This window comes from Arabidopsis thaliana, chromosome 5 (genome assembly GCF_000001735.4).
Source record: "Arabidopsis thaliana chromosome 5, partial sequence".
Classification (NCBI taxonomy): Eukaryota; Viridiplantae; Streptophyta; class Magnoliopsida; order Brassicales; family Brassicaceae; genus Arabidopsis; species Arabidopsis thaliana.
The window spans coordinates 23,100,248-23,121,342 of record NC_003076.8 but is presented as its reverse complement, the minus strand read 5'-3'; the positions used below and the strand labels follow the sequence as shown (position 1 = coordinate 23,121,342).

Below are 21,095 nucleotides of genomic sequence, written 5' to 3'. Positions count from 1 at the left end.
CTTTGCTTTCTTAATAATCATCGTAAACAATATTGAATATTTGATAAACGATTGAATTGCTGATTATTGGTTAGTCGAATTGTATGGTATTAGATCAAGGCGTTTGAAAATATTTTACAAGAATTCTAATATTTATATGATCATTTTTTCTTATAAATTTAGTTATACTTATTCTTATTAAAATTAACCTAACTGTTTGTTTTCATGATCACGATAAAAAAAAAAAGTAGGTAAGAAATCAGGTAGTTGCTAAAACACAGATTAAAAAATGTCTAAGAAAATATTGTTGACAAGAAAAAATTTCAAAAGTATGTTTGGGTTTGATGTTGTGAACTATAGATGGTCCCCAAATTCTATAATTGGGTTGATAATTTTTGTTACGTCACATCTTACCAATAATTCTTCTTGATTACGAAATTAACCCCTGCTTTATTATTTCTTTATACCAAAAGTAGTATGAAATGACAACGACGTGATTAAAGATTAACCACACGATGAAAAAATGGCGGAAAATAGAAAAATATTATAAGGAACCGAGAAAAAAATAATTAGTATACGAATATTTAAAAACAAAAACCAAAAGACTAGCTATCCTGAAAACAGATAGATATATACGAAATTAACTACTAATAAAACATGAAATTTGAGTTTCTGACTAGTTAATTCTCTGAATTGAACAAATCATGCGGATATGTCATATACTAATGCGCACTGGATAAAACTTTATAAAGTTTGTCCATAAGAGATCATCATATTCTTATAATAGTCAATATAGTGGTTCTTCAAAGTTTACTACTATATACGTACATTAACATTTCAATTGCTTCGTATAAGAACGAATAGGAATTCTCCTATTGGCCGACGTGAATATAAACTGTTAATTACTATTTTTTTTCTGCTTCCTTAATGGACCAATGAGAAAAGAACATTGTCGTTGACAAGAAGAAAGACGCAAAGGAAGAAGTAAACAAAATTCATGACATAATAAAGACATTTTAGCATAACTATCTCTCTTGACTTTTCCTTAGCATTATATATCCTCTGTCCTCTCGTAAACATTCTTTTAAAGTATAAATATCGTTTCTGGTTCCTTTCATTTTCATCAACGGGATCAACAGTTTACAAAGTCATGGTTATACATTAATGAAAGTATATATACAAAAATCTAGGCAGCACATATAAAGAAATATAACCAATCTCGATCTTAATTATTCTCTTTTGTTCGAAGACTATCTTTTGCCAAAGGACCGTCACGAGTTCACAACTAACAAGTATTCACCTACCGTTTGCTAAACACAAATTGCACCGTGTGTGAAATACATTTTTCCAATAGTCGAGTTTTCAGATGGTTTCTCGATGATTAATTTGATTCAACGAGAAGCAATAACCTAATATACGTTACTTTTAACCAAATCATGTCACATTACTTTTGAATGAGAATTATATCTATTTTAATAAGTTTATTGTATTTTAATAAAGAAGTGATTGTTCGATGGTCATATTTAATATTCTTACGATCGATCTTACCTTTGTATGCTTGTTTCCACTGCATGCCATGGTAATGGACTAGTAATGTCATTTTCATTTGTCCCCATTTAAATTGTTTCGGAAACTAAGAAACCGTCTAAAAGTATAATGATTAGTTTTCTGTCACAATGAATGAATACCATAATTAGAAACTGCTATTGAGCTAAAAATTTGCTCAACCGAAGAGTAATCGTTTTTTCTGGTAATTTCATAACTTCAGTCGGTTTGCCAATGCCACGTAAAGAATCATACTTCTAGTAAGTCGACACGTCATCTCAATAAGACCAAACAGCTTCACACGTCAGAAAGTATTAAATAGTAAATACAAAATATTGACGTTAAAAATCGAAAAGAAACCTTTTTTTTTTCTCTGTAAAGATAATATATTAAGATAAATATCTTACAAAATACAAACTGATAACCATAAACTTAGCCCCAAGAACCCCTTATTCCGGTTACAAAATCCGGCATCAGTTAAACAGGAAAAACAAACTTAAAGCCATGTTTGTGGAATCTCTAAACTTCTTACAATCTTAACTTGTAATTGCTTTCCAAAAACTTGAAAAATATAAAACATTAAGAAACAATCAATTTTAGAATTGATTTTCAAGTCTTCTTGACCTCACTTGATAATAAAAAGACTTCGGCAATTAAGACTTATGCTTCCCAAAATTGCATGACGGAGCCTCAATTGAGGTGAATTGAAACAGTCTAAAAGAGCAAGGACCGGTTTAATTTTAAAAGAAACCTAGCTGTCTTAATTTAATTTATTTTTGTAGCATTTTCTCGCCTGTCTAATCCACTTTTTTATTCGACATATTTGTTATATATACCGTACATCTGGACTATACGTATATCTATCACACACCCATATTATTATAGTTTGTAAATTTAATAATAATATCTGACGATTATTCTAATAATTGAGATATTCCGTCACAAATCTTAATTTATTTTGTTACACTTTACAGGTGTTCATACTTAGTGGTGTCGAAAAGCTTTACAGGGACTCATCTACGCGTAATTTAAAAAAGGAGACCCCATTATGATCTTTTCTATATAATTACAACAACCTCTTTAAGTAAAGTAAATTTTATTTTTAGTTGAATTATATTCTTTGTGAATCGTTTATTCGCTTTGCATACGTGGAAATGAACATGATATTGAGTAGGAATCGCTTCTTATTAACGTCTCCCAAATACAAACAATTTTTTCATCATTCAACACGACGTTTTTTGAACGTTCCGTTTCACTTTCCATGTTTCCGCGTTTTTTTGAAACGCAATTTACCTTTTATCGATTCGGCAATTTTTAGTGGATAGAGTTATAAAACAATTAATCAGAATGGTGACTATAAACGAATTATTCGTAATGTTTGTTGTATACTATTGAAGTAGTCGGTGCATAAAGACAAAACGTGCGTTGGTGTTAGTTAATTACTTCTACCAAGGCTCTATTAACAGTATACGATAATGAAAAGTTGAAAACATACTAACTAACATGTATTCACAAGTAAACAATGCCATACTCTAGTAGTCCAAAGTTCAAAATACTCTTTACAGTGTGTAAAAATTCAATATGTGGGCTCGAACTCTGAAATAGTCGAAGATAATTTTGTGGGTTAAGACACCAGAATATGCAATTTTTTTACTTATGTTTTTTTTGTCTATTTGTTAGTAAATGCAAATTTCCAAAATAATTGTAAAAGAAGAGACCATACAAGTAACATGCGAAATAACGTAATAATACATAATACATAATACTTAATGTGACTCCACCACTGTACACGTAAGCCAAACTTTTATTCAATGTTATGATATATTTCAATTTTCATTTTTTTAATATAATTTTTACTTAATTATTAGATGATATGACACATATATTTATAAAATTTCAGTTCCTTAAATGTTATTAAATAATTTAAATAGTACCATGATTTAAATTGGTAAAAAATATGAAGGAAAGCTTTTGCTAACCTTCTTTACTTCTGTTTTTTTTTCTTTTTCTTTTGGTTAGATAGATTCCATTTAACTTAAAATAATAATCCACAGTTTTTTTTTTTTTTTTTTAACACAATAATCCACAGATTTTTTTAATGAGAATAAAACTAAAAAGGAAATTTGATGCCACCAGCATTTAATTAGCGCGTGCCACGTAGTTTAGTTTCCAAACAATTAAAAATTTACCCATAACCGGCCCAAGAACTTTTATTTACTTACCTATTAACCCTAGATCTATATATTTGCTCACTACTGTTTTATCCCAAACTTTAGAGAGATAAAGCATTCTATTAGTTTCCCGGCGAGGACTAGTCACATTTTCCGGCGAACTTACCGGAATTTTCTCTCCAGGTAGAACTTGTTTCTCGTCTCGATTTTCTCTTCAACCGACTACGAAACGAGTTTCGGATTTCGAGAAAAGCTTACGAATAAAAATTTTAATTACTGTTTTGTTTAAATTAAAATTTCGCAGTGTTGGTCGCTTTGTCTCCTGTTGTTCTTATTCTTCGTCTTCTTTAGTCTTACCTAATTTGAATTTTTGTTGACTACTACTGGAGTAAACCGTTTCACAGCGTTTTTCTCGTGGTAGGAGTGACTTCGCGTTCATCGATTTTTTTTTTTTTTTTTCCGATTTTACATGATATTGTTGTGATTTAAGGCTAATGTCAAGGATTTTTGAAGAAATCTGAGAAAATATCTGTGGCTGTTTTGTCGCACTCTGGATTTTTCCCAGAGAGAAGAAGATACTTTGTTTCGAAGAAGATATTTATCTTTTTTTTTTTTCTTACTTTTTTTTTATCCCGGAGAAATTGCTTTTTTCTTGCTTGATATTTCACGTGGTTGTCGAAAGCAGAAGCAACCTTTAAACTGCAAACTTACTTATCTTTTGATTTTTTCTCAGTGGTTTTGAGATTTAGGGATTTGAGTGGTTTTCTTCTTGTCTCTTGCGACTGCAACGATGACGAGTCTCTTGAAGTCATCGCCTGGACGACGCCGTGGAGGCGATGTGGAGTCTGGGAAGAGTGAACACGCAGACTCTGATAGCGACACTTTCTACATCCCATCGAAGAATGCTTCTATTGAGCGGCTTCAACAGTGGAGAGTAAGACCTAGATCCTTCTTAAGTCTGATGTTGTTTCATATTGTGAGATAAGAATGCTTGTTTATCTGTGTTTGAGCTAACAGTGAATTGTGTTTATTACAGAAAGCTGCACTGGTTCTCAATGCGTCCCGGAGATTCCGGTACACCTTGGACTTGAAGAAGGAGCAAGAAACGAGGGAAATGAGACAGAAGATCAGAAGTCATGCTCATGCTCTTTTGGTAACTTTATTTGGAAGCTGGTTAATCATGTCTTTATCATGAGATTGTGTAAATTACTGATTAGCGTCTTCTATTTCTTTATTAGGCGGCGAATCGTTTTATGGATATGGGACGTGAGTCAGGTAATTTTGGCTAACTGTGTACTTTGGTGTTGTGCATTATCTGGTTCTGAATGTGGAGAAGAAAGTCTTTTTGTATAAACTTGTTGATGTGGTCTTTTTTTTTTCTCACTTCAGGAGTTGAAAAAACAACTGGGCCTGCAACTCCGGCTGGTGATTTTGGAATTACTCCTGAACAGCTTGTGATAATGTCAAAGGATCACAACAGTGGTGCCCTGGAGCAATATGGAGGGGTAAGTTTTCAGTCATGAAACATGCTTATGTCTGTTTTCTTATAGTCGTTCTCTAATTATCTTATTGGTATGCGTGTATTTCTTGCATCAGACTCAAGGATTGGCCAATTTGCTCAAGACAAATCCAGAGAAAGGTATCAGTGGCGATGATGATGACTTGCTAAAGCGCAAGACCATTTATGGATCAAACACATATCCTCGCAAGAAAGGGAAAGGGTTTCTGGTATGAAATGCATATTTATTATTAGCTCTATGCTACAAGTTAGGTTTTCCCTGCTCACTTTCTTATCAAGCGTATTGGTTTTTTGTTAATCATTACAGAGGTTTCTTTGGGATGCTTGCCATGATCTCACCTTGATCATTTTAATGGTTGCTGCTGTAGCGTCTTTAGCACTTGGGATAAAAACAGAGGTTTGTGATGAAATCAATTAACTAAATTTGGCTCTTCCCTCTTTCCCCAGAGTAATGTCACCTCCAAATTAACCTTGGTCTTACACAATCTTTACTAACTTGGATAACAATCATCGACAGGGTATCAAAGAAGGATGGTATGATGGAGGAAGCATTGCATTTGCTGTGATTCTTGTGATTGTTGTGACGGGTAATTTAACTTGTTTCACTTTTTTCTTTTTCTTTTTAGGTGTCTACAGACTTGTTTCACTTAATATAATAATTTTGATAATGACTCTTACTGTGATTTTGATGCTTTCTTCTCCTCTGCAGCTGTCAGTGACTACAAACAGTCGCTCCAGTTTCAAAACTTGAATGATGAAAAGAGAAACATACATCTGGAGGTATAAATTTTCCCCAATGATACTTTTCCTCATACTCTCTTTTTCTTATTTCCTTCTTAGTTACACTACTCTTTCTGTTGACTGCTGCACAGGTGTTAAGAGGTGGAAGACGAGTGGAGATTTCGATCTATGACATAGTGGTGGGTGATGTCATTCCTCTCAACATTGGCAATCAGGTGAGTGGTTTATTCTCCTTTTAATTTTGTTTTTGTCCATATTACCTTGTCTAATCGAAGTTTAAATTTATATCTAGGTTCCTGCTGATGGAGTACTGATATCTGGCCACTCTCTCGCCCTTGATGAATCTAGCATGACTGGAGAGAGCAAAATTGTGTGTTTTTGTTTCCTGTCATAGTAAAATTGTTGATTTTCTCGCTTCTTCTTGGTATAACTTTCTATGTGTCAATTTCCCTTTCCTTGTCAGGTTAACAAAGACGCTAACAAGGACCCATTCTTAATGTCTGGCTGTAAAGTGGCAGATGGAAATGGTTCTATGCTGGTAGGACGACTTCCTAGTTTTTCTTGTTCAGCAGAACTGATCTCTTGGGAGATAGTTATTAATCTCTTCCATTTGTGTGATATGTATGTTCTTTTCTTTCTGCAAGGTTACTGGTGTTGGAGTCAACACTGAATGGGGATTGCTGATGGCCAGTATTTCTGAAGACAATGGTGAAGAAACTCCCTTGCAGGTTGATATCTTTGATCATTGTTAAGGAATCTTTAAATGTTTACAAATCAAGCTAATCTTTGACTTGCTTGAACCAGGTGCGCTTAAATGGGGTAGCTACTTTTATTGGTTCAATTGGCTTAGCGGTGGCTGCTGCTGTGCTAGTGATTCTTCTGACTCGGTATGAATGCTATCTTTGCTGGTTATTATTTTGGAACTCGGCCAAATCATGTTCATGACAGAAGAACGATTCTAGTTGACATTATGCGAATTTTGTATGTTGTTCTCTTTTTCAGATATTTCACTGGTCACACTAAAGACAATAATGGAGGTCCTCAATTCGTTAAAGGCAAGACAAAAGTCGGTCATGTTATTGATGATGTGGTCAAAGTCCTTACCGTAGCGGTATGTTTCCTAGTGAACAATCTTAGTCTGATAGGGATTCGGGACCCAGCAGTAAGTATCTTTAATCTTCTTTAGTAATGCTAATACTCGGCTATTGCTGCAGGTTACAATTGTCGTAGTGGCAGTGCCTGAGGGTCTTCCTTTGGCTGTTACTTTAACGTATGTATTCCTATCTTTGCTATATCAGACCTTTGTGGTAGTTTCATAGTAGAGTTTACTTCTCGATTGCTGATTTTATTTCCTTTTCTTCTATTTGTTTTCAGCCTTGCCTATTCAATGAGGAAAATGATGGCAGATAAGGCTTTGGTATGATTATTTTACCTTCTCTCTATCCTTCTTCTGGTTGGGAGGGAAAAATATATGATTCTTTTTGCAGTTTTATTATATAGCATGACTAAGATTTGATATGCAGGTGCGGAGGCTATCTGCTTGCGAGACAATGGGCTCTGCCACCACTATTTGCAGCGATAAAACTGGAACACTAACTCTGAATCAGGTGTGATTTGTGTTTACAAATCTGAGTTCGCTCCATGTTAGAGTTAGACTCAGTGAACAGTTTCCCCACTTGCTGATACTAAATCTTTTTTCTTTTTAAAGATGACTGTGGTTGAGTCTTATGCTGGGGGCAAGAAAACAGATACTGAACAATTGCCAGCAACTATCACTTCGCTAGTAGTTGAAGGAATATCTCAAAACACAACTGGTAGTATTTTTGTCCCAGAGGTAAGTTTTTAAGCTTTGCAATTCTGACTGAAGGATCAGACTTTCTAGATAAGTTCCTTAACATTGCTTCTTGGTTGAGAAGACAAGACTCATCGCATTTTATTTGCTGACAGGGTGGAGGTGATTTAGAGTACTCTGGTTCACCAACAGAAAAGGCCATTCTTGGCTGGGGAGTTAAGGTTTAATTTTTGACTCTTTCTCGTTTTCTAGTTCGAAATTTTATACGTTTGAGTTAAAGAATGATTTTTCTCTTTCAGCTGGGAATGAATTTCGAGACAGCCCGATCGCAGTCTTCTATTCTTCATGCTTTTCCATTTAACTCAGAGAAGAAACGTGGTGGTGTTGCTGTAAAAACGGTAAATAAACCAGTTTCTTGAGCCCTGTATTTGCTTACGAATTTTTATACTCTATTTTTTAAGGTTGCATGAAAGATATAAGCGTGAAGGTCTACTATAGTCGAAATAATATCTATGCAGACTCTATAAGCACAGTTCAGTTTCTTTTCTTTTTTTTTGACGTTTTCCCCCCCATATTTCTTTCAGGCTGATGGTGAAGTTCATGTTCACTGGAAAGGAGCTTCTGAAATTGTCCTGGCATCATGCCGAAGCTACATCGATGAGGATGGTAATGTGGCACCAATGACTGACGACAAGGTTTGTGAAAAGTCTAATTTATTAACCTCTAAACTCAGCTGTATTTGTTCGAATCTGTGATTAGCCTTTGGGCTGTCATGATGCTCAGCTCACTCGATTTTCTTTGATTTTACCCTCAGCTCACTCGATTTTCTTTGATTTTACCAGGCATCGTTTTTCAAGAATGGCATTAATGATATGGCTGGAAGAACCTTACGATGTGTTGCACTCGCCTTTAGAACCTATGAGGCTGAAAAGGTCCCAACAGGCGAAGAGCTCTCAAAGTGGGTACTCCCAGAGGATGATCTTATATTATTAGCTATAGTGGGCATAAAGGTGAGGATCGATTTGGTTTGTTCGTTTATGTACATTTTGGCATTTTGCTTTAGTTTTATTGTGTCTCTCGTCTTATGAGATCACTTTCAATTTACCGTTTCACATTGCATAGTACTCCACTATAGACACATTTTTCTTATAGATCAGACATTAACCCGCATGTCATGTCCTGCAATATTCTTGGTATATTTTTTTATCGAAATGTTTGAAATGTGCACAGGATCCATGTAGACCAGGAGTCAAAGATTCAGTTGTGTTGTGTCAAAATGCTGGTGTCAAGGTACTTCTTTTGTTCGATTTATTTTTTTTACAGAAAAACAGAAAAGACAAGTGACAGAAATTTATTGTTTAGCCTGCTAATTAATGCTGCATGATTACTTCATGATATTTGTTGATGTTCAGGTCCGTATGGTTACTGGTGACAACGTCCAAACTGCCAGGGCTATTGCCTTGGAATGTGGAATACTAAGTTCAGATGCAGATCTCTCCGAGCCTACTCTCATTGAAGGAAAATCATTCCGTGAGATGACTGATGCAGAAAGGGACAAGATTAGTGACAAAATATCGGTACTGTTCTCAACTCTGCTTTCTTAATTATTAAGTGTGAATGTGTTGGTATGTAAATGAATGTCTTAGTCTCATTCTATGGGGAGGTTTGGCCTTTCATCAGGCTTCACCCAATACAGATATTCTCCTTAAACATCAGATGCATCTGTTATTGTAATATGATGTAGTAGTAACAGCCTAAATCAAAATTGACTTTGTTGTTACTCCACATGTGAAGGTTATGGGCCGATCATCTCCCAATGACAAACTTCTGCTGGTACAATCTCTGAGACGACAAGGGCATGTTGTTGCTGTCACCGGGGATGGGACAAATGATGCTCCTGCATTGCACGAGGTATAGTAATTTACTGAAATTTAAACTGATAATGTCGAAAGCTACATCTAACTGAAAGTTTCTTTTGGCCAAGTATTTTGCCTACGTTTTTACTCAGCGAGCGGATCATTATCTCATTGGTGTTAAATTTTTTGAGTGTATTTGCAGGCAGATATTGGTCTTGCTATGGGAATAGCAGGAACAGAAGTGGCTAAGGAGAGTTCGGACATCATCATCTTGGATGACAACTTTGCTTCAGTTGTCAAGGTTTATTCAAATTCACTTTTTTCTACTTTATAGATTCATTTGTTGGATAAAGGTCTGCAAGACACATAAATCCCTACTTCAATAGATTTTTTTTGTGAATCCATGTATACTATGTGTAGATCCAAGAATGCATTTTTCGTAACTGAATTTGTTGCTACTAAGTATTCCAACCTTAATTTGTGGTGATATATATTATATAGGTTGTTCGATGGGGGCGATCAGTGTATGCCAACATTCAGAAGTTCATCCAATTTCAGCTCACAGTCAATGTCGCCGCTCTCGTAATTAATGTTGTAGCTGCTATTTCGAGTGGTGACGTTCCACTTACCGCTGTGCAGGTTTGAGTTTCTGTTGCATTTAGCTCTTTTTGAATATCTCTCTCTCTCTAAATATTATAAGTTTGCTCATATATTTGGCGTTTTCTTTAACATACAGCTTCTCTGGGTTAATCTGATAATGGACACTCTTGGAGCATTGGCTTTGGCTACTGAACCACCCACTGATCACCTCATGGGGAGGCCTCCAGTTGGCAGAAAGTACTGTTTTTTCCGCCTTCTCTCATTCAAACTTAATAAAACATTTGGTTTTGTAGACATAGACTTATTGTTATCTTTCTTTGCTTCGACTTCTTTTTGCAGAGAACCTCTTATTACCAACATCATGTGGAGAAACTTGCTGATCCAGGTAAAAAAATCAGTGAATAGACTCTGTTATTTGAAATCACCCCGTCTTATATATTACTAAAAAGTTGAAATGTGATTCTTTCAGGCTATTTATCAAGTGAGTGTATTGTTAACACTCAATTTCCGAGGCATAAGCATACTTGGCCTGGAGCATGAAGTGCATGAACACGCCACTAGAGTGAAGAACACAATAATCTTCAACGCCTTTGTTCTCTGCCAAGTGAGTTAATTAAATCAAAGTCTTCCCTTACTGTATTAAAACCAGAATGTCAACGTAAATGTTAATCGAACTCTTTGTTTACAGGCTTTCAATGAGTTCAATGCTCGTAAACCAGATGAGAAGAACATCTTCAAAGGTGTGATCAAGAATCGTCTCTTTATGGGAATAATAGTCATAACTCTTGTGCTCCAGGTAAATAATGATTTGGTGTATCAGAAAAACTTAGTAAGTTACATTTCACAAACTCTTATTTCTAAATCAAAACCGTCTTATTTTCGTTTGCCAGGTTATCATTGTTGAGTTCCTTGGTAAATTCGCTTCCACGACGAAACTAAACTGGAAGCAATGGCTTATCTGTGTTGGCATCGGTGTTATCAGGTCACTTTCATTATAATATTGTTTACAATTGAAAATGTTGATACATATTTATAAATAATATGTGCAATGCTTGTTGAAACATAACTAACGTTATAGTTGAACCTTTGTAATTTGAACAGTTGGCCTCTTGCTTTGGTCGGGAAATTCATTCCGGTGCCTGCAGCTCCTATAAGCAACAAATTGAAAGTACTAAAATTCTGGGGCAAGAAGAAAAATTCTTCTGGAGAAGGTAATAGTAACTTACAGCTTGTGATTATCAATTGAACTAGATTCATAAGAAAAGTTTGGGTTGGTCAGCTTGTGTAGTAGAACTTATCCTGAATTTAAACTGTAGTAAGGATTTGGTTTAAGCTTTATGCAGGACTGAAATGAATTTGAAAATTTGAAAATAACAAGTTTGCTTTTATTTTTTTCTCAGGTTCACTCTGATTTGGAGGCCAGTTTATTATCTCTCAGACACTGATGAGATTGTTTGATACTCTTTTAGGACTAACAGAAAAAAAAACGTTTGGTTTGGTATGATGGATTTATTGATATTTTTCGGAAACCCAACCCCCCAAGTACAGTTTTTCGGGGTTTGTTGGTCGAGCAACTTTGGATTACTGGTTTTCTTTTTGGTCTTTTTTTTTGTAATATGATCGACTACCTTTCGAATCATTACTGGTAAAGATTTTAACCAAGAAATCAAAATTCGAAAAAATGGAAAATTTTTACTCTCAGTGTGACCTAGTTATTCAAGTGGCAAAGCGTTGTTGGCCATATTATTACTACACCTACTGAACACGGATGCAATAGTCGTTAAGAAAGTTATACTCATGAGAAAACATTGAAGTATAAATCAAAGCATTACTAATGAAAATGTTGAAGTAAAGTCGAGGTTGTTTGTTGTAAAATTAAAAACAACCACGATTTTAAGATTAATGTCGAACACCGGAAACATTTTTAATGTCGAACAATTCAACACCCGCATATGAATCTGGAATGTAAGGAGACATCAATCAATTCCACACAAACATCGAACAGACTGTGAACAACTGGTTAACAGAAACCGTAAATAGGTCCTACGTGTCAGACAGGTTTGGCCACGTCATATATTCATTATCGGATACGGAAATCACTCGATGAAAAGCCAAAAGAGCTTTCCTTTGTTTTTCTGTCGACTGATATTATTATATTCTTTTCTTTTTCTCGGTTGAATAGTTAATTAATGTAATGTTTATCCCATTCTATAATTTTATTTTGAAAATAAAGAACGCGGAAAAAATAAAATAGGTAAAAAATTCACGCGTGAAAGCAAGAAGAAGAGACAGTAGAGTCTAGAGACTACTAAAGTGTTTGGTTTACTCATTCCCTCTCCTTTTCAAGTGACAGAGCCAGACACTCACTACCTCTGTGTTTTTTTTAATGGTCGGTGAAGAAACCGTGATTTGCTCAAATCACCAAAATAATACTCTCTTCAATCTCCATCTTCCCGTTATCTCCGCCACGTGTTTCTCTCTTTTTGTCTCCTTTCTTCTTCTCCCTAATCTTAATCTCAGAAACCAACAACATCAGTAGTCAGTACCCCCACACACACAGAGAGACCCTTTTTCGATTCTCCACTTTCTCATAAAGGAACGATTTTTCGAGATGTGGGTCAGTGTTGATTTCTCTCCTCTTGGCTTATGAGTTTCGAATTCGAATCTCAAACTAAAAAGCTTTTTGAAACAAGCAACAAATGTTACTGACACCTAAGATGTTTAGTTCTTGGCTTCGACAAGATGTGAAGAAGATCCTCAAACGCAAAGACAGTGATGCTGGTGAACGAGGTAAATTTCAAAACTTTTACTTTCAATTTCGATTTCGACTTCTATGATTGATAACCGTTTCCTTTGAAACATCTCTTGTTCCTTTTAGGATTGATTATCCAATCTTATCATAGCAAACCCCCAATTTTTTTAGATTAGGGTTTTATCACCAAAGAGTTGATTTTGATTATGTAACAATGGTTTCTCTAATTCAGGAAAAGCATTGGAGGACTTGAGAGCATCGTTATTCAACAGATTCCGTTCACCGGAAACTCCAAAGAGACAGCAACAACAACAACATCGTATCTGTGGCCCAACTGTTGCTCTTACTTTCAATTTCGTTGTTGCTATTAGCATTATCTTCATGAACAAATGGGTACTTTTAAGTTTTAACTAACCAACCTCTCATTTTAACATCTTCATTAGTGTTAAATACATCAAAGTAATCAGCTTTTTTTGCTTCTTTGATTGCAGGTTCTTAAAAATATAGGCTTTGAGTTTCCAGTGTTCCTCACATTCATTCACTACATTGTAGCTTATCTACTAATGGCTCTTCTCAAATCCTTTTCGCTCCTTCCTGCTTCACCGCCTTCCACGAAATCATCGTTGCTTCCGCTCTATACTCTTGGCATTGTAATGTCACTCTCTACAGGACTAGCTAATGTTAGCCTTAAGTATAACAGGTTTTGGAAACATTCTCTCTTTTTTTGCTCTCCCTTGTTTTCATACATTGCTCTGTCTCATACTGTTTCTCACTTCGTTGTTTTTGTTTCTCAGTGTTGGATTCTACCAGATGGCGAAAATTGCTGTTACGCCTTCTATCGTGTTTGCAGAGTTCTTGTGGTATAGAAAGAGAGTTTCTTTCATGAAGGTAAATGAGATTTTCTCTCTTTATCACACAATTTGTTTGTAGTCAATTGGATTTATAGAGTTAACAAAGAGAAAAACTTTGGTATAGTAAGTAACCTTGTGGCTGATGTTTTTCAGGTGGTATCACTTACAGTTGTATCTGTGGGAGTTGCGGTTGCGACTGTAACAGATTTACAGTTTAGTCTGTTTGGTGCTTGTGTAGCATTCGCATGGATCATACCAAGCGCAACTAACAAAATCTTGTGGTCTAATATGCAGCAACGAGAAAACTGGACTGCTTTGGCGTATGTGATTCAGATTCGTTTGTTTTCAGTCACACTCATTCATATAGCTGTATCAACATCTCTCAATACCATCTCTTCATTTTTATTTTTTAATTCAGGTTGATGTGGAAAACGACGCCAATCACTCTGTTGTTTCTTGTATCGATGATTCCGTTCTTGGATCCGCCCGGTGCTCTATCGTTCAATTGGAGCTTAACCAACACATCTGCCATTCTTGTTTCTGCTCTTCTCGGATTCTTTCTTCAATGGTCAGGAGCCTTAGCTCTAGGGTGAGTAAAAGTTTCTTATACATTAGTGTTGTCGTTACATTTTGGATTTAAAGGTTGCGTAGCTGAGTGGTTCCTTAAGTCCAAATTTTGCTCCATATATTGCAGAGCAACTTCTGCAATTACGCATGTGGTGCTAGGACAGTTCAAGACTTGTGTCCTCCTCCTTGGAAACTACTACATTTTCGGGTCGAATAGTGGTTTCATTAGCGTTGGCGGTGCGTTTGTGGCGATTATGGGAACTTCGTTATATACATACCTTAACACGAGAGGTCAATCTCTTAAAACTTCGTCTTCTTCTTCTGCTCTCTCGGAGAAGAAGTCAAGATTCAGTGATCTTAAGGATGATGACAAGAATCTTGAACCTTACGGCTCCGAAGCTGTCTAGTCTAGGCTAACTTTTGTATTATATAGTTTTGATTATTCCACATTACATTAGATTCTAATTCCAACTTTTTGTTTTTGTCGATGATTCTTGTTTCCATTTTTCTAATTTCATCTCTGAAAATAAACAACTTTTCTTTTGACAACAACTCTTTCAATTCATTTTTTTGTTTTTGTTTTCTTTTGTCTTGTCATCAAATGTTCTTGTATCTTTTATTTTCTGTCAATTTTGGGAGGTGTATATGTGCTGAATATCTTGAAATTTAATGAAACTGTTTTTTTTGTCATCTGAAAAAGGATGAAATTTATATGAAACTGTTTAGAAAACAACTTATAATAATTAACATAAACTATAAGAAGAGCAAAAAAATTAACAATCTTAAAAATGATTTTAGACCAAAACAAAACCAAAATGTCATGAAATGATTTAGGCCTTATGGGCTGAATTTGTTAAATGGGCCGGTTTTAGTCTTACGTATTGAGGATTTGTATCATTTTGCTTTTAATTAGTAATTGATGATTTGATCCAATATGGAACAAAAAAGAAGCTCATAACGCTGATTCATTTTCGATCGCTTTTAGTAAGAGACTGATAATTTTTGGCATTAGCAAAAATGATAAAATTCTAAGGTATTTATGCAAGTTTGTTTATAAACATGTGCTATAATGTACTTGAAACAATATGAACATTAATTTGTTATACAAGATAAGATTCACGATGAGACATTATAATAGTAAGGTGCCTAGAGAGACAAGAGCTGTCACTGAGCAAATGTTGTCTCCTACTCAATGCACAAAACCTTCTGAAAACATCAAAACGTATAAATACTTTTACCCTTAGTATACATATGCTATTTCTCTTACGCACTTCATTGAATAATAAATATTTTTACGTGTAAACTATTAAAAGATCTATTGTCAGATAAGTCAGAGGTCAGGACAACTATATAGAGAAGAATTGTTATTGAATTTCTCATGTGTTGTTGTTCGTTCAATTACGTTCCGACCAAAGAGCGAGTTCCAACGTATATCTCATCGTTTTGATACCCCACGTGATCGTTTTCACGTTACACAGTCAACGCCTCCAGAGCCAAGCCATCTTTTCTAGTACATTACATTTACATACTTAAATTCAAGCGCCGATCACCGATACGTTTTGAGGAGCTCATAATTAATCAAACGCAAGGAAAAAGAAGAAAAATAATTTCTATTTCATAAAAACTTTGGACAGTTTGGTTGAAAAGTTTGATCACTCGTTAAGATATTCACACATGTTAGATATGCACAATTTGTCTATAACGCAAAACTTATCATCAGCAACTATCTTACTACACAATCAATTGTCTAGACTAGTGCTTTCATTTGAAATGTTTCTTTCTCCACGCAAATTCTTTGTATCACTCCAAAAATAGTCCGAGTGATATCTTATTGGTGACAGATAAGTATATACTAAAATAAAGGAAAATTAAATTCTATTATAAGTTTGATTGTTCTTTACTCATCGAATTAAAATGCGACTACCTTCAAGCTTCAACCGAATATTACGTTCATAATTTTTTAACAAAAAAAATAACGTTCATAATTAACTTTACATACAAACAAAAACATAAATATATAAGACAAAAGAAATGAAATAAAAAGGTTATATGTGGAAGTATTAGTGCATTTGATCCAAAACAAAATAAAGAATTGTATGGAGATTTAGAAAAGCACAAGATCTAATCTAAACAGACTGCGCGATCTAGTAATACTTGACTAGTATATGATGAAATATTAGTGTAATTTAATAACATGCTTCACGACCATCGATAAATAGAAAAAACTAATCAATAGTAAATAATTGTACTTGCACATCCCAAAAATTTAATAAATGTAACAAAAACTACAAAGTCACGTACATGCATGTGCATATAATTAATTATACAAAGTTATCTAAATTTTCGACTATCATATGCTATAATTTAATTAATGCGACATTGCATGGTCCCATACACCTAAGCCTGACCTGGAATTAGTCTTTTTTCGTTCTTGTAATTATTCTTTTTCGTTTGAAAAAAAATCACCTTTGGGTCGTATCGCCTTTTATTTGCAAATACGTTTTGATAATAACTTAAAGCCCCAAAAGAACGTAGTAGAGTACTGTTACAGGCAAAGCAACCAGCATTCCGAATATAACCCTGAAAAATAATATCAAGTTTTTAGCTTAGGAGATCTCTGTAACTTTGTATAGTTTGAATACCAAATTAATATCTTATATATAGTATTAAAATGAAGTTTAAGAATGAAAATTAAATATTTTATAACTTAAATAACTTACGCAGTGCTGAGAATATCAGGATGGACGTTATATTCTTTGGCGAAAACAAAAGGAACGATTCCTTGAGGAAGAGCAGCCTTCAAAACATACAATTATATATATTCTTATCAATTATATTTTTCAAAGAAACCCAACATCACTAGCTAAAACATCAAACTGTAAGTTAGATTGAAATATATATAAGACTAAAGAGTAATCACCTGAACGATGGCGATATGGAGGAGATCACCTCGAATACCAATTGCTATTGAGGTGGCTGCGATCACGGCTGGTCCAGTCAAGAACCTTACGGCCATCGCAAACCCTGCTACTGATTTTCCGCACGCAATAATCTTTGGTTGCAATGCCATAAATAGACCTATATGTATCAATAATTAGCAAAAAAAAAAGCACCAAAGACTATAACTAAATATATATATGAAGGGAACTATACCAAGACTAAACATAGCCATTCCAAGACCAGCATCAGATAATATCGAAATCGATCCACTCATTATCGTTGGCATCTTTATATTCCACCTGTCCCATAAAATGATCAACAACATCAAGCAATTGCCCAAATATATTGTTATGTTATATGATTGTGACATTATTATTAGTACTTACTTGAAAGAGACAAGGGACCAAGCAAGGCCAAAGAGACTAGAGTAAGTGTTAGGGTTTCGAATGAGTTTTCTCCAAACCATTATCAGAATTAGTCTCGTCATCACACTCGCCGGCGGCATCTGCTGTTTCCTAGGACCGGGACCGCCGTCTTCCACGTCGCTACCTTTTTTGCCCATGTAAGGTGACTTTCCCCCGTTATTACCGTCTTGGTCCATTTCCACATGCCCTTTTCTTCCCGGTGACATGTTCTCTATCAGATTCTGCATCGCTGTCATCACCAAGTATGAATATAATTATAATTAAATATCACAGAAAATACTAAACTAAATTTATTATGACCTTTCTTCGACCAAAAAACTAACTTATAGAAAGCCGTACGGAACCAAATAAAAATCTACTTTAATTAGTTTAAAAGTTTTCATAAGTTTTGAAACTTTGAAAAAACTATAAAAAAAACTTAGAACCGATATTGAGCTTTATACATTTTTCCTAAAAGTTAAAAAAAAAATAGAAGCGTGGCAAGTAATGATAAAAAAAAATATGAAATAAGTTGGAGATTAATAAACCTTTAGTAGCGAGGTTGTCGTGAGGAGGAATAGAAACTTTAGGGTCGGTGGATACATCGGTGGAAGAACCTCTGGTCATAGCATTCTTCGCGTTGGCTTCCGACACCGGAGAAGCACTCGAACTCCACACGAACATGTTCATCTCCTTGTTTTGTCCTCCTACTCCTACTCCGCCACCGCTTCCTCCGCCACCACTTTCCTTTTTCTTGACTCCACTTGCTCCACTCGTTGACCCCGTGAACATTGGGTTCGGCGGTGGGTACGACGGAACTGACCATAAATTATAGAAAATTTTATTTTAAAACATTACATTATAATGAAAAAATCACATTTAAATTTCAAAATACAAAATTAATATTTTGTTTTCCAAAACTATAATCAGTTTAAAAACCTAAGAGTTTTGGAAGTGATATACTAAATTATTATTATTTTGTTAAAAGAAAAAAATAATTACGCAAAATTATTTGATGAACTCTTTACTTAACTTTTAAACCTTTTTAAACCTAATAATATCCCACTTATAATCACCGGTGACTGATGGAAAATAATAATAATATCTGAATCGATTCTTATATCTATTTAAATTTATAAAGAAGCAAAATATATTTTTTTAAAAAAATAAATAAAAAATAAATATATATATATATATATATTAAAAAATTCATACCACTATTATTGTTGTATAATTCCCCACTCATACTTCTGCCTCCTCTTCCTGCTTTCTTCGCCGTCTTCATAACTTCCTCATCAAAATTTGACGTTCTCGGCGTCACGCCTTTAGAAGACTGAAGTGAGTAAACATCTCCACCTGGACCAGCTCCAGCGCCGCCGTAGCTATTAGTGTAACCGTGACGAGGGCTTGGAGCTTTGCTTGCGTTAAACATTGCGTAGAAATCTGTCTGATTAAAGCTAGAAGCTCTCGGCGTCGGCTCTCGTGACGATTGAACGGAGTAAATCTCTACGCCGGTGAGATTTGAAGCTCGCGGCGTTATCATGGAGGAGTTAAGTCCTCCGCCGTGAGATTTGTTGAATGAAGAGATCATTGATGAGGCGGCACTTGATCTTCGAACCACCACGTGTAGCTTTCCGTCGTCTCCTATCTCCGCATCGGTCTAATGAAAGATAAATCCATATTTTTAGGTGATGAATTTCGAGTCGATGTGATTTAAACCGGATATAACCGAATCGGTACAAAAAGAATGAAAATTCAACTAGACTATAGTTAATAACTTGATATTTCTTATATTGTACTAATTATTAAATTCTGCGTGAATAATGTAACACGTCACTTTGAAGATTATTTTTGACTTCTGAAAAAGGAACTCAGACAAAACTCAAAATTTGTTATAGATTTACATAGGCAAAAAGGAATCCCAAAATGACATGTAGTCATGTCGTAACTAGTAACTACCCATTTTCTAGTTTACTTGAGTTAACCGGTCCGTTAATTTGAACAAACATATGAAAAAGGTCATCAGTGAAAAATTCATACCTGGAGGGGTTCACGGCCATTAAGAGAGATAACATCAGAGTCAACTCTGAAGGAAGTAATTGAACCAGCCGTCTCCGGGAACTGCTCGGAGATGAGAAGCTTAGCCCCACGGAACTCAAACAAGAAGAGCATTAATGTATACCATATGATGCTCTGAAGCACCACGATCTGCACCATTAGGTTACCGGAGAAGTCTCCGTACATCGCCCTAAGCAATGGGATTCCCATTACCAACGTGTTAGGCAGTGTTGATAGTGAAAAGAGCGTTATCATCCATTCTAGGCTTCCTCTGCGGCTAAACGCCTAAAAAATAATATCACAATATATACACAAACATGAGAATGTGTGTGTTTAGAGACACATATTACAAAAGAGCTAAAATGTTAACTAAAATATTTACCCGTGTTAAATGACATAGTTACTATACTATAAGCTTTCGATAACCAATATGTTTTCGAGTAAAAATTGACCATCATAGCAATTACTAGTAGACTACCATCACTTAATGAAGATAGATTATGTGCATAGAGAGATTATTGAAAGAGACGGGCCTGCCAAAGAAAGAGTGCGGCGAGGATAACGACTTTCTGAAGAGAATCAGCAGCGAGGAAGTGGTAATTCATTGCATAAGGATCATTGGAGGAGATGAAATGGAAAGAGAGAAGAGGAACCGCGAAAACCGCAACGAACCGGTTTATACCGGAACATTGGTCCGGTGTGAATATCCCCCACCACCGTACCGAACCATAGGCTAATATCATAGCAACGTATAGCGGCACCATAGCCGCTAAAACATCGTACATGTCTTTGCCGGTGATCATTTTGATTTACTTTTTCCGGCGAGAGAGAGAAGAAGAAGAAAAATAGAGATATAGATGAGTATATGTGGTGTGAAATAACGTATTTATGGACAAGGAAGTGAAGTTCCTTGAGACGATATTTAATTAATGTTGTTTGTGTTAAAATAATGGGATTCGTGTTCAAACATTGAATTATAGCTAAGCTTAGCTAGAGAGGATCGTTGGACATTTGAATATCAAATAAACAAAATATAAACCAAAATGCCTTTTTTCTTCCTCGGCATTTTGTGAATGGACAAATACTAATACAGTAATAATTTCAGTCTGAATCTTCTTTGGTCCATAATTTTTCGAAGTGCTCTAGATTTTTTCTTTTTTTCCGTTGATACTAGATATTCCTTCTATCTTTATTACTTCTGCAAAAAGCCGTTATATTTAATTTGAAGAATCTTATCTTGGGATAAGGAAGATTGGTTTACCTTCTGTCTCGTGGTCTAACATTATTTGTAAGTAAAATTAAATGCTTCAGAGATTATAA

The 21,095-nt window shown here is 35.0% G+C and overlaps 3 protein-coding genes across 9 annotated transcripts; 2 read left to right on the top strand and 1 right to left on the bottom strand.

The window, feature by feature from the left end:
• Nucleotides 1-3,656: 3,656 nt before the first annotated feature.
• Nucleotides 3,657-11,905, top strand: ACA8 (autoinhibited Ca2+ -ATPase). 3 transcript variants are annotated; one of them, NM_125093.6, is made up of 35 exons: nt 3,657-3,878; nt 4,429-4,629; nt 4,732-4,848; nt 4,934-4,970; nt 5,085-5,200; nt 5,292-5,423; nt 5,522-5,611; nt 5,732-5,801; nt 5,924-5,994; nt 6,087-6,170; nt 6,248-6,325; nt 6,419-6,493; nt 6,600-6,683; nt 6,760-6,842; nt 6,958-7,066; nt 7,170-7,225; nt 7,330-7,372; nt 7,479-7,562; nt 7,664-7,789; nt 7,903-7,968; nt 8,047-8,145; nt 8,332-8,442; nt 8,590-8,757; nt 8,978-9,037; nt 9,160-9,324; nt 9,542-9,658; nt 9,806-9,904; nt 10,105-10,242; nt 10,340-10,440; nt 10,543-10,588; nt 10,673-10,807; nt 10,892-10,999; nt 11,094-11,185; nt 11,305-11,414; nt 11,604-11,905. In NM_125093.6, the coding sequence occupies exons 2-35, from the start codon at nt 4,486-4,488 to the stop codon at nt 11,612-11,614; spliced, it is 3,225 nt and encodes a 1,074-aa protein (NP_200521.3). In that variant the 5' UTR covers nt 3,657-3,878; nt 4,429-4,485; the 3' UTR covers nt 11,615-11,905. The 3 variants fall into 3 exon arrangements, with proteins under 3 accessions (NP_200521.3, NP_851200.1, NP_001331281.1); NM_180869.3 differs by having other exon boundaries at nt 3,799-3,878; nt 4,445-4,629; NM_001345242.1 differs by lacking the exon at nt 3,657-3,878 and adding an exon at nt 3,940-4,112.
• Nucleotides 11,906-12,459: 554 nt separating this feature from the next.
• AT5G57100 (Nucleotide/sugar transporter family protein) lies at nt 12,460-15,045 on the top strand. 4 transcript variants are annotated; one of them, NM_125092.4, is made up of 7 exons: nt 12,460-12,993; nt 13,188-13,348; nt 13,447-13,655; nt 13,750-13,843; nt 13,960-14,126; nt 14,225-14,395; nt 14,501-15,045. In NM_125092.4, exons 1-7 carry the CDS (start codon nt 12,903-12,905, stop codon nt 14,778-14,780), a joined length of 1,173 nt encoding a protein of 390 aa, NP_200520.1. In that variant the 5' UTR covers nt 12,460-12,902; the 3' UTR covers nt 14,781-15,045. The 4 variants fall into 4 exon arrangements, with proteins under 4 accessions (NP_200520.1, NP_001332663.1, NP_001332662.1 ...); NM_001345239.1 differs by having other exon boundaries at nt 14,225-15,045; NM_001345240.1 differs by having other exon boundaries at nt 13,960-14,395.
• A 1,069-nt stretch (nt 15,046-16,114) lies between these two features.
• Nucleotides 16,115-20,827, bottom strand: EIR1 (Auxin efflux carrier family protein). 2 transcript variants are annotated; one of them, NM_125091.4, is made up of 9 exons: nt 20,309-20,827; nt 19,758-20,060; nt 18,933-19,377; nt 18,266-18,535; nt 17,700-17,967; nt 17,527-17,612; nt 17,294-17,451; nt 17,094-17,170; nt 16,115-16,953 (listed from the first exon to the last, which is right to left on the bottom strand). In NM_125091.4, exons 1-9 carry the CDS (start codon nt 20,576-20,578, stop codon nt 16,887-16,889), a joined length of 1,944 nt encoding a protein of 647 aa, NP_568848.1. In that variant the 5' UTR covers nt 20,579-20,827; the 3' UTR covers nt 16,115-16,886. The 2 variants fall into 2 exon arrangements, with proteins under 2 accessions (NP_568848.1, NP_001331451.1); NM_001345238.1 differs by having other exon boundaries at nt 16,305-16,953; nt 20,158-20,702.
• Nucleotides 20,828-21,095: the final 268 nt, after the last annotated feature.

Bases quoted from the DNA above. Each gene is read 5' to 3' on its own strand.
- EIR1 (NM_125091.4), bottom strand. From the start codon at position 20,578: ATGATCACCGGCAAAGACATGTACGATGTTTTAGCGGCTATGGTGCCG. The intron at 17,968-18,265 runs GTTTATTAATCT...TGGTGATGACAG, and splicing joins CGACAACCTCGCTACTAAAG to CGATGCAGAATCTGATAGAG. The intron at 17,171-17,293 runs GTGATTACTCTT...TATGTTTTGAAG, and splicing joins TCCATATCGCCATCGTTCAG to GCTGCTCTTCCTCAAGGAAT.
- ACA8 (NM_125093.6), top strand. From the start codon at position 4,486: ATGACGAGTCTCTTGAAGTCATCGCCTGGACGACGCCGTGGAGGCGAT. The intron at 6,326-6,418 runs GTGTGTTTTTGT...TTTCCTTGTCAG, and splicing joins TGACTGGAGAGAGCAAAATT to GTTAACAAAGACGCTAACAA. The intron at 7,563-7,663 runs GTGTGATTTGTG...TTCTTTTTAAAG, and splicing joins GAACACTAACTCTGAATCAG to ATGACTGTGGTTGAGTCTTA.
- AT5G57100 (NM_125092.4), top strand. From the start codon at position 12,903: ATGTTACTGACACCTAAGATGTTTAGTTCTTGGCTTCGACAAGATGTG. The intron at 14,127-14,224 runs GTATGTGATTCA...TTTTTAATTCAG, and splicing joins GAAAACTGGACTGCTTTGGC to GTTGATGTGGAAAACGACGC. The intron at 14,396-14,500 runs GTGAGTAAAAGT...CATATATTGCAG, and splicing joins TCAGGAGCCTTAGCTCTAGG to AGCAACTTCTGCAATTACGC.